At 47.2% G+C, this 15268-nt stretch overlaps 1 protein-coding gene across 1 annotated transcript; it reads right to left on the bottom strand.

The window, feature by feature from the left end:
• Positions 1-441: 441 nt before the first annotated feature.
• FAN1 (FANCD2 and FANCI associated nuclease 1) lies at positions 442-14123 on the bottom strand. Its single transcript, XM_081964411.1, has 14 exons — positions 13897-14123; positions 11293-12680; positions 10719-10859; positions 10156-10351; positions 8529-8762; positions 7492-7623; positions 6715-6823; positions 5860-5979; positions 5250-5414; positions 4486-4639; positions 3796-3899; positions 2928-3122; positions 1709-1837; positions 442-656 (listed from the first exon to the last, which is right to left on the bottom strand). Exons 2-14 carry the CDS (start codon positions 12566-12568, stop codon positions 519-521), a joined length of 3093 nt encoding a protein of 1030 aa, XP_081820537.1. The 5' UTR covers positions 12569-12680; positions 13897-14123; the 3' UTR covers positions 442-518.
• Positions 14124-15268: the final 1145 nt, after the last annotated feature.

Raw genomic sequence — 15268 nt, 5'->3', positions numbered from 1 at the left:
TTTCTGTTGAAATTTAACACTGGCAAAAACACTAGAAGTTGGGATCATGTGACAACCGGATGCTACCGACAGCCATAAATTCCATTCTTTTCCTTTCTTCTTTCCCAGTGGTTAGAATGCAGTATTGCAGGTTAACTCACTGCCCACTGTCAGCAGTTCGATCCTGACTGGCTCAAGGTTTGACTCAGCCTTCCGTTCTTCCGAGGTCAGTTAAAATGACGATCAATTGTTGGGGGCAAGAGGCTGGCTCTGTAAACCATCTAAAGGACCGTAAAGCATTGTGAAGCGGTATATAAGTCTAAGTGCTGTCCTTTAACTTGGAAAATGCTCTCCATGGGCTGACCGTCCACTTCCAATCACTTAGCCTGAAATGTGTCTTCAGTGTGAGCACACGGATGGAAAATTCAAAGTGGATTCGAAAGAAGCACCGAAGGAAACCCATTCTGTATTAGAAGATTTTATTGCACTGGATCCCCGATCCCTGTGGTGGTGGTGGTGGTGGTGAGAAACCCCCTCCTTCATCCAAGACGCTGACTTTTAGACCCGACTGCCTCTACGTGACAAACTTCGACCGACGCGCCCAGCTTCTGCAGCTCGTCCAGCCACACCGTCTGCTTGTGCGAAAGCCGGTCGCCGGGGCCCTTCACTTCCACCAGCTGATTGGGGAAGAGGCGGAAGAGAGCGTGCAAATGTCAAACCACAATCTGAACGAGCAAAGTCAGTGCCGCCTCTTTTATAAAGCCCCTCCCCCCCCACACAAAATAGAAAAAATATCGCAAAACGCCCTCATACAATCTTGCGAACAGCTGTAAAAGTGGGCCGTTGCTGAGCCCCCCAAATGAAGCCATGTGACCACAGGAAGGGTGGGGTGGGGTGTGCAGCCACTTTGGAGCTGAATCCTAAGTAACCTCTGGAGAGGTCTGTTGGGACTTTGAACCCTCGCTAAGCCTCTTGTCGTAAGGTTGAGGACTACGGGTGGCTTGTGATTTGTGAGTACAAGGCAAATCTCTAGCCGTACTCTTTCCAAGCGTCAACTCTTCCCCACCTCTGGGAACTCCTCTCTTGGGCCCCCAGGGGGTTCAACCCATTAAATGGTTTGTATGAAAGTGTGCTGTTGCCAGGGATGGCCAAAGGGGGGAGGGGGAAATATTACGTTATTCTTTTTATTTCTTTTATATAGAATAGAATAACAAGAGTTGGGAGGGACCTCGGAGGTCTTCTAGTCCAACTGTTGGGGCATTCACAACTTCTGGAGGCAACTTCTGTTCCACTGATGAATTGTTCTAACTGTCAGGAAATTTCTCCTTAGTTCTAAGTTGCTTCTCTCCTTGATTAGTTTCCACCCATTGCTTCTTGTTCTACCCTCAGGTGCCTTGGAGAAGAGTTTGACTCCCTCTTCTTTGTGGCATCCCCTGAGATATTGGAACACTGCTATCATGTCTCCCCTAGTCCTTCTTTTCATTAAACTAGACATACCCAGTTCCTGCAACCGTTCTTCCTATGTTTTAGCCTCCAGTCCCCTAATCCTTTCTTGCTCTTCTCTGCACCTTTTCTAGAGTCTCCACATCTTTTCTACATCGTGGCGACCAAAACTGAATGCAGTTCATGGTTTTCATAGCCGTATAAGCTGCCTTGATTCGCCTGGTGCAACTCAAATTTATTTATTTCTAAAACAAATAAAAATAAATAAATAAATCTGCAAAGGCACCTTATATCCCCGGTTTCCCGTACTCCAGACGACAAGATCGGGGAGGCCCCCCCTGCAGTGGCGTAGATCTTGGGAGAGACGCCGGCAAACTCCACTCAGGAAGGGGCCCCCTAAGCAGCAGACCAGGCTCTGCAAAACAGGCGGGGGGGGGGGGGTTTAGAACTTTGGGAAGACCCCCACTTCCAGTAAAGCAACATGCGGGAATCTCGTTCTGTTTCTGGGCTCTGCTCTGAAAAGCCAGGCAATCAGTTCCGTCTGCTTTGCAAAAGTACATCTGTGTCGGTGGTGAAATTCACATTTTTTATTTACTACCGGTTCTGCGGGCGTGGCAGAGGAAAGGATACTGCAAAATCCCCATTCCCTTCTCTCTCCAGGAGGAGGACACTGTAAAATCCCCAGTCCCTCCCCCACTCTGGGGCCAACCAGAGGAGGCCTTTGCCGGTTCTCCAAACTACTCAAAATTTCCGCTACTGGTTCTCCAGAACCCGTCAATCCCTGCTGGATTTCACCCCTGATCTGTATGCTGTTGGCTTCCCTCTCCTCCTCCGGTCCTGAAGGTAGGTGAGAAATTTCCAAGAAGCCCCTTCCAGAAACTTAAAAGCTACTTAGGAATAAATTTGTTCCTTATTTTATTTCTTTTAATGTGCAGGTTAATCATATCTTCCTTAGGTAAAGGTTCCCCTCACACATATGTGCTAGTCGTTCCCAACTCTAGGGATTCATCTCTGTTTCAAAGCCGAAGAGCCAGCTCTGTCCAAAGACGTCTCCGTGGTCATGTGGCCAGCATGACTCAACGCCGAAGGCGCACGGAACACTGTTCCCTTCCCACCAAAGGTGGTTCCTATTTTTCTACTTGCATTTTTACATGCTTTCGAACTGCTAGGTTTGGCAGAAGCTGGGACAAGTAACGGGAGCTCACTCCATTACGCGGCACTAGGGATTCAAACTGCTGGCGTCTCTGATCGACAAGCTCAGCGTCTTTGCCACTGAGTCCCCATATCTTCTTTGCTGGAACGCAAAGGACTGCTTAGATATCTCAGCGACTTTAAGATGGATGGATTTCAACTCCCAGATTTCCCCTTTTTGGGCAGCAGGGTTCCAAAGTTTCCAGAACCTTGGGTGGTTTTCTAACCATCTCTGGCGATGCCAGGAGGGAACCTGGCACTGTGGGTGTCTGCAAAGTCCGGGCTCTGTGGAGGTGCTCTTCCCTCCCACTCACCTGGGCTTGCTGGAGGGAAGAGAAGCGGTCCCAGTCGATCAGCGCTGACGCTGTGCCCTTCTGGGCAGCCCACACTTCGCCCACCCACTTCTGGAGCGTCTCCGTCGACGCCTCGTGCACCGACTGCAACCTTGGCTCAATGGCCGACCGGCGGTTCTTGTAAAAACTGCTCGTGTAGAGGTCCAGGGGGAAAGCCTAGGGATGGAGCGGATAATTCCATTTAAAGCTCCCCACACATAAAAGGTAGAATAAGAATCTTTTGATAAGAGTATTTGTAGCTCATGGTGGGGTCCTTGGTGGTGCTCTTTGAGCTTGGCGGTTTTCTTGCAGGCGTTTCATTGCCCAACTAGGTAACATCATCAGTGCTGGAAGGAGAGCAAACCCCACTCCTTCTAGAGCTGAAGTTGTTACCTACTTGGGTAATGAAACATTTGCAAGAAAATAGCCAAGCTCACAGAGCACCAAGGACCCCACAGTCCTCCTCCTCCTCCTCTCGGTTCTAGCTCTGATGATGTTCCCTAGTTGGGTCATGAAACGTCTGCAAGAAAGCCACCAAGCTCAGAGACCACCAAGGACCCCAAAGTCGTCCTCCTCCACCCTGCAAACCCCCTTCCCTTCTATCCCTAGTTGGGTCATGAAACGTCTGCAGGACAATCACCAAGTTCAGAGAGCACTAAGGACTACGCAGTCCTCTTCCCTCTCCTCCTCCAACCCACCACCTTCCAGCACTGAAGGTATTACCTAGTAGGGTGTTGCAATGTCTGCAAAAAACCCGCCGAGCTCAGGGAGCGCCAGGGACCCCACAATTCAACCCTGAGCTACCAATATTTTCTTCTACCCCTTTACCCAGTCTGAACACAAAGCTTACCTGGTATGAGTTCCTAAAGACGTCGGGGATGCCATCCATGAAAAGGACGTCCCACATCAGGAGCCCAAAGAGGGCAGTAAAAGTAGATCCTTCGCCATGGATGCCTGAGGAAGAGCCCAAGCGGAGGTCACAAGAAACATTTCGGGATATTTTTACGTGCCAAGGCAAAACAATCCAGCCCCGTTTATCATCATCCCAACCTCGCATTCCGCCTTGACCTCAAACCCGCCAGCTGTGTCAAGCCTGCCATTCCAGAGGTTTCTAAGAAGAGACTGGACAGCCACTTGCTCTGTTGTCCTTCCTTCCTTCCTTCCTTCCCTCCCTCCCTCCCTCCCTCCCTCCCAATGGAGGTTTTTAAGAAGAGACTGGACAGCTACTTGTCTGAAACGGTCTAGGGTCTCCTGCTTGAGCAGGGGGTTGGACTAGAAGACCTCCAAAGTCCCTTCGACCTCTGTTATCCTATTATTCCTCCTCCCCCCAGGGTCATTCTCACGAGCTCTGTCACCAAGGGAAGTGAAGAACTCAGTCTCCCATTTCCTAGCCAATCCCCTGCATATCTACACCCCGCTGGTGCTTGGAGAAGTTAATCTGAAATGACATTTTTTGCCCTGGTGTCTCCAGCCGAGGCCTTTCCTTATTCTCCCTGTGATGCAACCGAGCGAAACAAAATGGAAAAAAGAAAAAGGTCACCTTGATCGAAGCCCTGTTGCTTGTAGTGGGCTAAGGCCAGTTCCTCAACGGAGCAGACCACCGCCAAGAGTTCTGTTCCCTCCGTTTGACTCTCCAGGATAAACACGGATTTGCCCATCCCGGTCTGTGGGCAGAGTTTTCCTTTGATGGTCACCTGAGTCAAGGAAGAATCCTGGTTAAGGGATAAAGCAAGCCCAGGGATGTCTTCTTCTCCCACCCCAAGTTCTCCAGAAGTTTCCTCAACCAGCATAACTCTGGAGTGGAAAGAGTGGGTTAGGCAGGACGAAGTTTATCAACAAACATTTGGGCCATTCCTCGTAGAACTTGGGACTCCAGTCTTTCCACTGTCGTGGTTAGCTCTTCTCTGGACCTACACCATTAATTGAGATCTTTTAAACTGAGGCCTACAAAACGTCCCCATTTCTCTGAGGAGAAATTTCCTCAGGTAGGAAACACAGCAGCTACTGATACTCAACTTATGACCAGTTGCTTAATGACCCAGGTTATAACGGACCACTCCTAAAATACTTACAATCTGATTTCAAAGTTATGAAGGCCACCCATGCAGCCACATGACATTTTGGGTGCTTGGCAACCAGGTCAATTCTCCACAGGTAAAACTGACTCACTTAACAACAAGAGCATTTGCTTAATGACCATTGTAAAATAAAAATCCGGTCTGCTCACATGTGAGTCCACTAATGACCACAATACCTTAAGACTGTAATTCCAGGCTCGGTTATGGTCGTAAGTTGAGTACTTACATGGGTAACGTCATCCACAGAGAGAAGAGGCAGTTCGAGGAGAAGATGCTTGAACCTCTGGCAGGATGGGGCGTCTTTCATCCTTTGGACTCGCTGTGAGAGACCGAGCCGGTGGCCTGGGCGAAGGAAGGGATCCAGGAGGCCTTTCTGGATGGACGCAACAGCCTAGCAGCCCAACCAGCGATTGCAGAGAGATGATGAACAAAAAAATAACCAAGATACAGAGGTCATTTCCTCCACTACCAGACAGAAAGGGCCCCTAGAAGGAGGTCTTCTAGTTTAGTTTATTGTCACTGCACCTCGTACAACGAAATTAAATGCCATCTTCAGTATACATTATAACTATTAAAAAAAACAGAAACACACCTCCTTCACATTCTATATAATTAAAATGGAAAACCCCTGATGTTGCATTAATATTGCACTATGCAGTAGAATTCAATCTGGTTACTGCCCTGGGATAGAAGCTGTTTTTAGCCTATTTGTCCTTGTTTTTATTCTCCTGTACCGGCTGCCAGATGGTAATAGTTCAAAAAAAAAAGGGGGGGTGGAGAACCCATCCTGGTCCACCAGGACACCATAACCACGAAGACCACCCCAGACACATTACCTTCTTGGTGTCTTTCAAATGCTGGTGTAAGTTCAGAGCTAGGCGCTCCCACCACTGCCCTCGGCTGTCCACACAATAGTCTTCCTGAGCCAGAAGTTCTTGCAGCTGCTCCACTGCCTCCTAGCCGGGGGACAGAGAAGCTCATGAGAAGGTGGCAGAAGGACAAGCCCAGTTGGGTGGCAAGACTCCAGCCTCCTGACTCAGCAATGGATGCGGCCATGCAACACCTTGTGCTCATGGAGAGATTAAGGGAGGAGGACAGGCCGTTGTGCAGAAGGCAGGTAGAACAGAAGGACGAGTCTTGGAGACGCTCGTGAAGACGTGGAAACGCCGAGCATTAAAAATAGCAGCAGGGAAAGAGCAAGGCTTAAAAATAGACCAACATTAATAGCTTGCAGAGGATGTGAAGGAGGCAGAAGATTTTGAAAGCGTTTTTTGGCCACCAGCCACACTGCGCACCTCCAGACGGCGAGAAGTTATCAAAATGCTTTTTATGCCGTTTTTTTAAAAAAAGTAAGGAAGAAAAGATAGACGCCACAGGTAGTTCTTGGCTTATGACTATCACAGTTTTAAGTTGCAATGGTCATAAAACGAGTCAATTAGGTGACCAAGCTGATTTTGTGAGCTTTTTTTTTTTTTGCAGAGGTTGTTAAGTGAACGCTATCGTCGTAAAATGATGCCGTGGTCACGAAGAGGAACGGCCTCTCTCGTTAAGCGAGGCAATGGTTCACTTATGGGCTGGCTCGGGAAACCAAGTTCAAAGCTAGTCCCTCCTTGGACAGGAGGCCACCTGGTGATCTACATGAAGGCCTCGAATGAGAAGAAGGTGGAGATCTTTTGAAGAGATCGGATTACCTGGTACATGTGAAGCCTCTGCAGGATCTCCACCCCCTGCGACAGGATCCGGGTGTACAACCACCCCACGGTGAAACGCCGCAGGTATTCTGGGAGGGCTCGGTGATGGCTGCACGAGGAAACACGGAAGTCAATCTTCTTCGCCAGGTCATGGCTGATTGCTCACCAAATCTCTCGGCTATATACCGTATTTTTCAGACTATCAGGAGCACCGGTGTATAAGACGCACCAAGATTTCAAAGAAGTAAGTAAGAGAAAAACGTTTTTGTCCTCCCCGGGCCCCAGGAGCACTCTGCAGGCTTCAGCAGGGCTGGGGGAAGGCAAAAACCCTGTTTTTGCAAAAAATGGGCAGAAAACAAACATTCCCTTTTTATGATCCTGTAATTCCTTAATTCAGGGTAGAGTTGGGGCAACTGAGTGGAGCTGAGCATTTACTGGCCAGAAGCCCTTCCCAATGCCCATGCGGAGTTCACAGCAAATATCTTTTCTTTGCACCCTGAGAAAACTCTGGCGCTACCTAGGATTGAACTCTCAACCTTCCGAGTGGGAGGTGAGTTTCTTCACCACTAGGCCACCACGTCGATCTGATGTCAATCTCCTTCTGTCTCTTTTACAGAGCTGAGGAGGTTCCTCTCTCAAGTTTCTTTCTCTTCCCCTTATGCAGCTCAGGGCTACGTCCTCTCTTGTTGGATTCTTCCTTAGGCAGCATCTCTTCCCTCCCGTCCATTCCCATGTCCCATTACAGTGGGGGATCTTTCCACCCCTCCATCTACACACCCGAGGGAAGGGTGCCCCTTCAGCTCCTGCCAAGATGCTTTCGCGGTCTCGTACAGGCAGCGCGCCTCTTCCCACTTCCCGCCGGTCATTGCCACGGAAATGTCATTGGAGGTGTGTGCAGCGGCAGCATACCTATGGAAAAATTAAAATTAGTCGTTGCAACTTGTTCTGAAGATGACTGCTTCCCCGCCTTATCCTATCAGAATAATGCTACGGCAAGAGGTAGTTCTCGATTAGTGACCTCAATTGGCACTTGCAACTCCATTGCTAAAAGATGCAGTTCTTAAGTGAGACAGGACATTACCGTGACTTACAACCTCACTTCCACCACGGACATTAAGTGAATCCCTTGGGTCAAGGGGAACATGACAGGATTGCAACTTACGACTTCCCGCCGGCTTCCCCATTGACTTGGATTGTCATCAATGTGCAAGTCGCCAAAATCCCCAATTTTGCTCAAGTCCCTGCAAGGACATCATGGCAGCCGTCTGTGCAAGAACTGATCATCAACTCTTTCAACACCATCATGATTTTGGTCGCTAAACAGGGCAGTCAGTAACCGAGGACTAAATGTCTCGCTAGCACATAATCAGAAGCAAGAACGGCCAATAACAAACTTAATTTTTTAAAAGAAAAATTCAATGCTGAGCCTCTCAAAACAAGATCTCTCTCGTGGGCTTCGAAAAAAAGTTGTGAGGATTGTCTGTGGCCAGGACACACAGTGTGTGTTGAGTGTGCTTGTGTCCCTAACATCCTTCAGGTCACAAAGGTCATTTTCTTAGAGGGTGAAAAATATATTGACCGGAACTTCTCAGTAGAAAAAAAAAAATCTGTGTAAGAAACAAGAGTCACCTAGAACCCAGATTAAAACCTAGAACCCAGTCAGAACTGAAGAAGTTTCCTGGATGAGAAGCAAAACGTCTTCAAGGAAAAAAACAAGTCCAGTTGGCCTTTCGAAATAAAAAAGCACCTTTGAGACAGAACATGCCCTGGATGAGAGTCTCCATAGACAAACCTAGATTAATTTTCTTTCCTACCTAAGGAAATCATCCCGATCTTGAAATATTGGCGTTTTCCTGTTGACTGTGTAAGTGGGGAAAACGGTCCGGCCCATGTTGACCATGAGCACTGTAGAAAGTTGTCTTTGGCCGCCACTTCCGGCTTCTTCCTCCTCCACGGGATCCGTCAGGGAGAAAAGCAGCAGCAGGCGGGAAAAAACAGCCCGGGGCTCACGACAAACCTTGATGCATTTCCCCGCAAGGACTTTAGCCCTGGAAACCAGGAAGAGAAGGAATCGGGGCTAGAATTCTCTCCACCCAGCTGCAGAAGCAGCACCCGTGCGACTAGTCCCTGACTTACAACTACAATCAGGAACACAATAGCTATCCTAAATTGGTGAGGTTGTAGGTATGAGCCACGGTGGCGCAGTGGTTAGAGTGCAGTACTGCAGGCTACTTCTGCTGACTGCCGGCTGCCTGCAATTTGGCAGTTCGAATCTCACCAGGCTCAAGGTTGACTCAGCCTTCCATCCTTCCAAGGTGAGTAAAATGAGGACCCAGATTGTTGGGGGCAAGAGGCTGACTCTGTAAAGCACTTAGAGAGGGCTGTAAAAGCACTGTGAAGCGGTATATAAGTCTAAGGGCTATTTCTAGTCCTTCCTTTCCTTTCCTTTTCCTTCCTTCCTTCCCAGTGGTTAGAATGCAACATTGCAGGCTAACTCTGCCAACTGCCAGCAGTTTTATCCTGACTGGCTCAGCCTTCCATCCTTCCGAGGCGGGTAAAGTGAGGACCTAGATTCTCATTTTACTGGCTGACGAATTCTGGGGAATTCTGGGAGTTGAAGTCCTCCAGGCTTCAAGTTGCCACGGTTGGAGACCCCTGCTCTAGAATGACATTTCTTCTTTCCCATTCCCTCCAAGCATCCTTTCTTTTTTTAAATCCCCAAATCTCCAAAATCCCTCCTTAAAATCCCTCCTTTCATTTTAGCACTGTCATTTGGCATCCTCTACCTTCTTTTCCCCCAGGCAGCCTCGCAGCTGCAGCGTCAAGGTCTGCCTCCCAATTATCCACCATCCATCAAGATAAATCCTGGCCTCTCAGAATTAGCACGACATTCAAAATGTGCATTATCAAAGGAAGCAGGACTTTCTGCTGAGGAAAACTAGGTTAAGGACGGAGGAAAAAGTGGGCCATCATTCACAGAAGCCTTAACAATTCCATTTAAAAAAAAAAACCAACGTCTGCTCTTTGCACCTTAGAATTCTGTCCTATCAACAGAATTAAAAGCCTGGTGTGGGGGGATCCTAACGACATATCAAAGACGGCTGATTCTGCTGTCCTTAACGAACACAAAATTAACTCCCTGCTCCATTGGGGGAATCAGATTATTCCTGATATGGATGGAAACTAATCAAGGAGAGACGCAACCGAGAACTAAGGAGAAATTTCCTGACAGTTAGAAGAATTAACCGGTGGAACCACTTGCCTCCAGAAGTTGTGAATTCTCCAACACTGGAGGTTTTTAAGAAGAGATCGGACAACCATTTGTCTGAAGTGGCCTAGGGCTTCTTGCCTGGGCAGGGGGTTGGACTAGAAGACCTCCAAGTCCTCTTCCAACTCTGTGATTCTGCTCCGTTTCTTTTACCAGGGCCCTGAATTTTTTACCTCTTCAGAATGACACTGCCAATCCCAGCTTGGCACGTGCCAAAGATGGAGCGCTGTCTTGCCAACCGGAGGAAATCTTCCAGAAGTTGCTGCTTGGGAGAAGTTGGGTTTTTCAAGTGAAATGCTTTCGCTAAAGTTTTCAGCTCGGGGGCGGAAAGTAAGTCAAGGACTTCCGGAAGGTTTTGCAATTCAGCCTCTGCGAAGAGGGAAAAAATGGACAACCGTTGGGGATATAAATTAAGGAGAAACTTCCTAACAGGGAGGACGATTAACCAGTGGAACAGCTTGCCTCCAGAAATCATGGGCGCTCCATAACTTAGTCACTTATCTGAAATGCAGTGGTTCTCCTGCTTGAGCAGGGGGCTGGGCTAGAAGACCTCCAAGGTCCCTTCCAGCTCTATTCCTATTCCCATTCCCCTTCCATTCCTGTTAAATGCGGTTCTCAACCCCCCAAAGAACTCTGGGTCACTGATGTAGAAGCCTCGAGCTCTCTTTGGCCAGCAGGGAAGTCTCTAAATCAGTGGACCCAAATAGTTTTGAACCCACCTTACTCGTGGACCTACCAGACTGCAAGAATCCTGCTTCAACAAGCTCTTGGATGACCGGTGAAAGTTCTGAGCTGATCTCTTCGTATTCTATTTTATTCGTCTTTATCCAGGCCAATTTACGCTGGAAAAGCCGAACGTAGAGTTTCTGTCCACCGGCTGCAACGGAATTGTAACGTGAGAGAGAAGAAAATAATTTTTTTTTTACAAAGATGTTTGAAAAAGTGGCATTGCGTGGAAATTCTGGGGAAACTGGACCTTTTGCCAAATAATCTCACTCAGGAAGTTCGGCTGACCCAACATCTCTGACGTGTCAAGCAATTTAATGATAAAAAGTGAGACTTTCTGGACAAATGGAATAGTTTACCAGCTAAATGCAGAATCTTAAATACACTTACAGGTAGTCAGTTCAGTCCTTGACTTCTGATAGCAACTGAAACCAGAATTTTTGTCATAAATAATTCTGCTCGTAAATCAAGTCACCACATGACCAAATTGGATTTTACATCCGTTTTACTATGTTTGTGAAACCTGTCACTGCGGTCATTAAGCGAATCCCCTGGTCATTAAGCCAATTACAAATGAAAGCTACCTGAAAGCTTGTAGAACCGAGCAATGACTTCCAAATCGTCCTCACTGAACAGTCTTCGATCATCTTCGTTCTCCAGCACGGCCTCCAGGACCATGAGAAAATTTCGAAGGTAATAGGGGTGTCCAGCTGAAGCCAGGCCAGGCCCAACATTCTCACTTGAATGTGGAAAAGTTGCCAAACATAATTCATCCTCAACTTCCGTTCCAGTCCCTGCCTCATCGTCCATAGAAAGCCGTTCCATCACATCTCCTGTGGAACTGGAGAACTTTTGCATCTCATGGTGATAGTCTTCTTCTATCGTTGGATCCGGCTTGTTAGAGGAGGAACTCTGGGATTCCAGCTTGGGTGGCTCTTCTTTAGGATAACTTGCTGTCACCCCTTCCTCCTCAACTACTGAAGATATTCCCAACTGTTGAACATCTGGATTCTTCTGGGGGTTACTTACCTGCTGGTGGCCTTTTCTTGGCAGCCCAAGTTCTCTGCAAGTGAGTGATACCAGAGCAGAATCATTCAGGCCATCAGAGAGAGATCTTGGGTCATCTTCTTGTCCCAAACTTGAGATGTCACCCTCCTTATTCAGAGCTCCAGTTGTCCATCCGAATCTTGATGGGGACAACTGGTCCTCCTTCAGGGAATCTTCACCCCAAGTTTTCTGGTTAGGTTTCTGCTCTGGGATGCCATCTTGGGTTGGAGAAGGTTGGCCATCTTGAGTCAACCCATCCCTGCTGCGACCACGCCACCTCCTGGACAATCTGGTCGACAGGGTTCTCACGGAGATATTTTTAATGGCACCATCTCTAGGTTGGTCATCAAGCAGGGCTAGTTTTCCAACTTTCTTGAAATAAGGACTCGTCTGTTCTCCTGACTCCCTTTTTGTTTCCAGATTGTCTCCTCTGGAAAGGCTGCAATTTTTCTCTGGTGTTGAGAGCTTAGTTGCAAAATATGGACTCGAACTGACAGGCCCAGGTTCAGCTGACGGCCCGGGGGGGACAGCCGATGCTAAGCCAATTCCATCCACCTTGTCTTCATTCTGATTATTTTTGCATTCTTGGTCAATATGCTGGTTGATTCTGTACCTTGGTATCGTCTGGCCACACAAGGGACAAGCAATTCTGGCGGGGGGAGCATTGTTAAAAAGGGAAATAATGGAAGAAGAGTCTGGGGCTGGAGGCAGCCCCTCTTTGCCTTTTTTTCCGGCAGGTTTTTTATTGCTCTGACAGAGGGACAACTTTCTCCTGGGTCTTTTCTTGTCCGGAGGCCCGTCTTCTGCCGCCATTGCAGGGCCCTAAAGCATGGTGAAAACAGAAGGGCTGCCTTTTCACAGCCTTCTTTCACGACAACATAAATTCTCTCCGATCCCACTTGCTGCACATTCTCTTCTCTCTTGTCTGAAGAGGGGGAAAAAGAGCAGAAGCCATGTTAACGTTTTGCAGAAAGAAATAACAAAGAATGATGACTGCATTTCCCCTTTGTGAAAATCAGGGAGTTAGCATTTCAAAAAGGGCCAAAGAATTTCATGAATTGGCTTTCATAGGATCCTTCGTGTGTCACTTATGTGGATCCGGATTTAAAAAATTTAGTAGATAGGTGATGTGTTAAAACTCGATTTCTTCTAGATCTGCTTTCAAGTTCAATTTCATGGAGAACTTGAACTTGTCCAGGTTTGTTGATTTAACAAGAAAAGACTTCAGCACCCTGTATAATTAAGAGTGACAGCAGTGGAAGAGATTGTGCATTCAATGGTTTAGGAGTCCCTGCATGTAACACAAATAATTATTTCACTCTTTGTGAATCTAATTGTAGATTATGTCTATACTAACAACCATAATACCTCCCAACGCTCAAAGACTCTGGACCGAGTTTAGATATATTCCATCCCTGCACATTTTTAAAATTATCTATCTATCATCTATCTATCTATCTATCTGTCTATCATCTATCTATCTATCATCTATCTATCTATCTATCTATCTATCTATCTATCTATCATCTATCTATCATCTATCTATCTATCTATCTATCTATCTGTCTCTCTTCTGTCTGTGACTCTCTCTCTATCTTGTATATCACCTTTGTTTATCATCTATCTATCCATCCATCCACCCATCTATCTATAATCTATCTATTCTATCATCTATATCTTACTATCATTTATCATCTAGCTATCTAGCTTTACATAGTTCTCTATATTTTCCTTTACCTCCCACATTTACACCTGTACATATATATTCTATTTATTTACATTTCTATGTTTGTCTTTCTGTCTTTTCCCTTTTCTTTTAATGACAGCCACTTCTAAAAGCAAGCAGACGTTTTCCCAGGGCCTGCCACCTGCATTAAAACTCTGCCACTGAGAATAACAATTCTGCTTATGCCCAAAATATCGCGGAGCGGTGCTCTCCGTAGCTGAAGGGGGGCTGCTGCTTTCATTTACACCAACTATTGAACCTGGACATTGTCCTTTACTCTGAGCTGGAGCCCAAAGCCCACCAGAGAGGCAAAGGCGAAGAGAGGCAAAACTATAAGCCGCAGAGACCGCGCTGCCAGTTCAGAATGAGCAGTTTAAAAACACTTCCTCCTTCTCATGCATCTAGTCCGCAGTACCTGCTGCTCCATCCTGGAAGGGATCCCTTATTGCATTTTGCAAAAACAATAATAAAAATTGTGGAAATAGGTGGAAAAGGCGTGTCCCCCCCCCCGGTGAAAACAGCAGCGCGGGGGTGCAATGCAGGGGCGGGCAGAGGGACGCGATTCAAACGAGCTCCGGACTCAGCTAAGCGGTAAAATGCATTCGAAAAAATCGTAGGGGCTCACGGGCTGCGCATGCGCGGTGCGATGAGTTCCCGCGTGCCGGGGAAGCCTCTTTGCCTGCACAACTTTCCATCTCGCCGCCAGGCCGTCGCAATCCATCCCGGATCCAGGCATGCAAGATCGATGCTGGAGCGCTCGATCGGTAGCCAGAAATTACAGCTGTAAATTTTATCCAGCCTTTTTTTCTTCATATTTAAGAGTCCAATCCCCCAATTTCAGTAAAAGTAGCTTTATTTTTCCTTCCTTCCTTCCAGGCCTGAAATGCAATCAGTTTTTTGTAACTCTGGGTACATAAACTACTCAATCCCTGCCTGTTTATTTTGCAATCCCTCTTATCTGCAAAGCTCTCCAGTTTGAGTGTTTTTCAAATTGGGAAAGTTAAGTGGGCTTCAACTCCCAGCATCCCCTAAAAGCCAGCATGCTTTTAGATCAGGGGTGTCCAAACTTGGGAACTTTAAGACTTGTGGACTTCAACTCCCAGAATTCCCCAGCCAGCTATGTTTTAGATGGATGAACAAGATGCACGATGATTGGGGAACGATGGGGGTTGACCTCCACTCATCTTAAAAGTGGCCAAGTTGCTGTAGTTCTTGAACCAGATTGTTTCCATATCCTGTGGCAGTGAGTTCCACAGGTTAACTGTCCAAAGAAGCCTTTTGGGCTCTCGTATCTTTGAAAAGGGAACAATGCCCCCAAGTGAGATTTAACTCCTGGAGACTGGCAGTCAAAGCCTTCTCCCCTTGCCCTCTCATCCTGTAAGGACCCCCCAACCACTTCCTTCATCTCTCCACTTTGCCCAGCACCACCCTTCCCTATAATTCCCAGGAAGGATAGATTCACCTTTTGCATTTAGGATAGAATCTGGAGGCAATTTTGACTTCAAATTCTGCTGAATTCCCCAGAAGCATCTAACTGCCAGGTCTGGAAGGAAGATTTTGGAACAAATGCAGATGTTCCTACACTGGAGAGCTTTTGATGGTTCCGTTGGCAGCACACAAATCATTTCTGTGCAAGAAAAATCCCACCACTTCCCTGATTTTTTCCCCTGCTGCTTCCATTAGCTGACACAATCTTACACTCCATCAATTAGACCGGCTTTTCCATTTTTAAAGACAGCAGCCTTACGTTTCCTCCTTCATATGCTGCAAATGCTGCTGCTTGCTTT

Source organism: Natrix helvetica (genome assembly GCF_964273705.1).
Source record: "Natrix helvetica genome assembly, chromosome: 12".
Classification (NCBI taxonomy): Eukaryota; Metazoa; Chordata; class Lepidosauria; order Squamata; family Natricidae; genus Natrix; species Natrix helvetica.
Note: the sequence above shows the minus strand (reverse complement) of the source record. Positions and strands in the feature narration are given on the sequence as shown.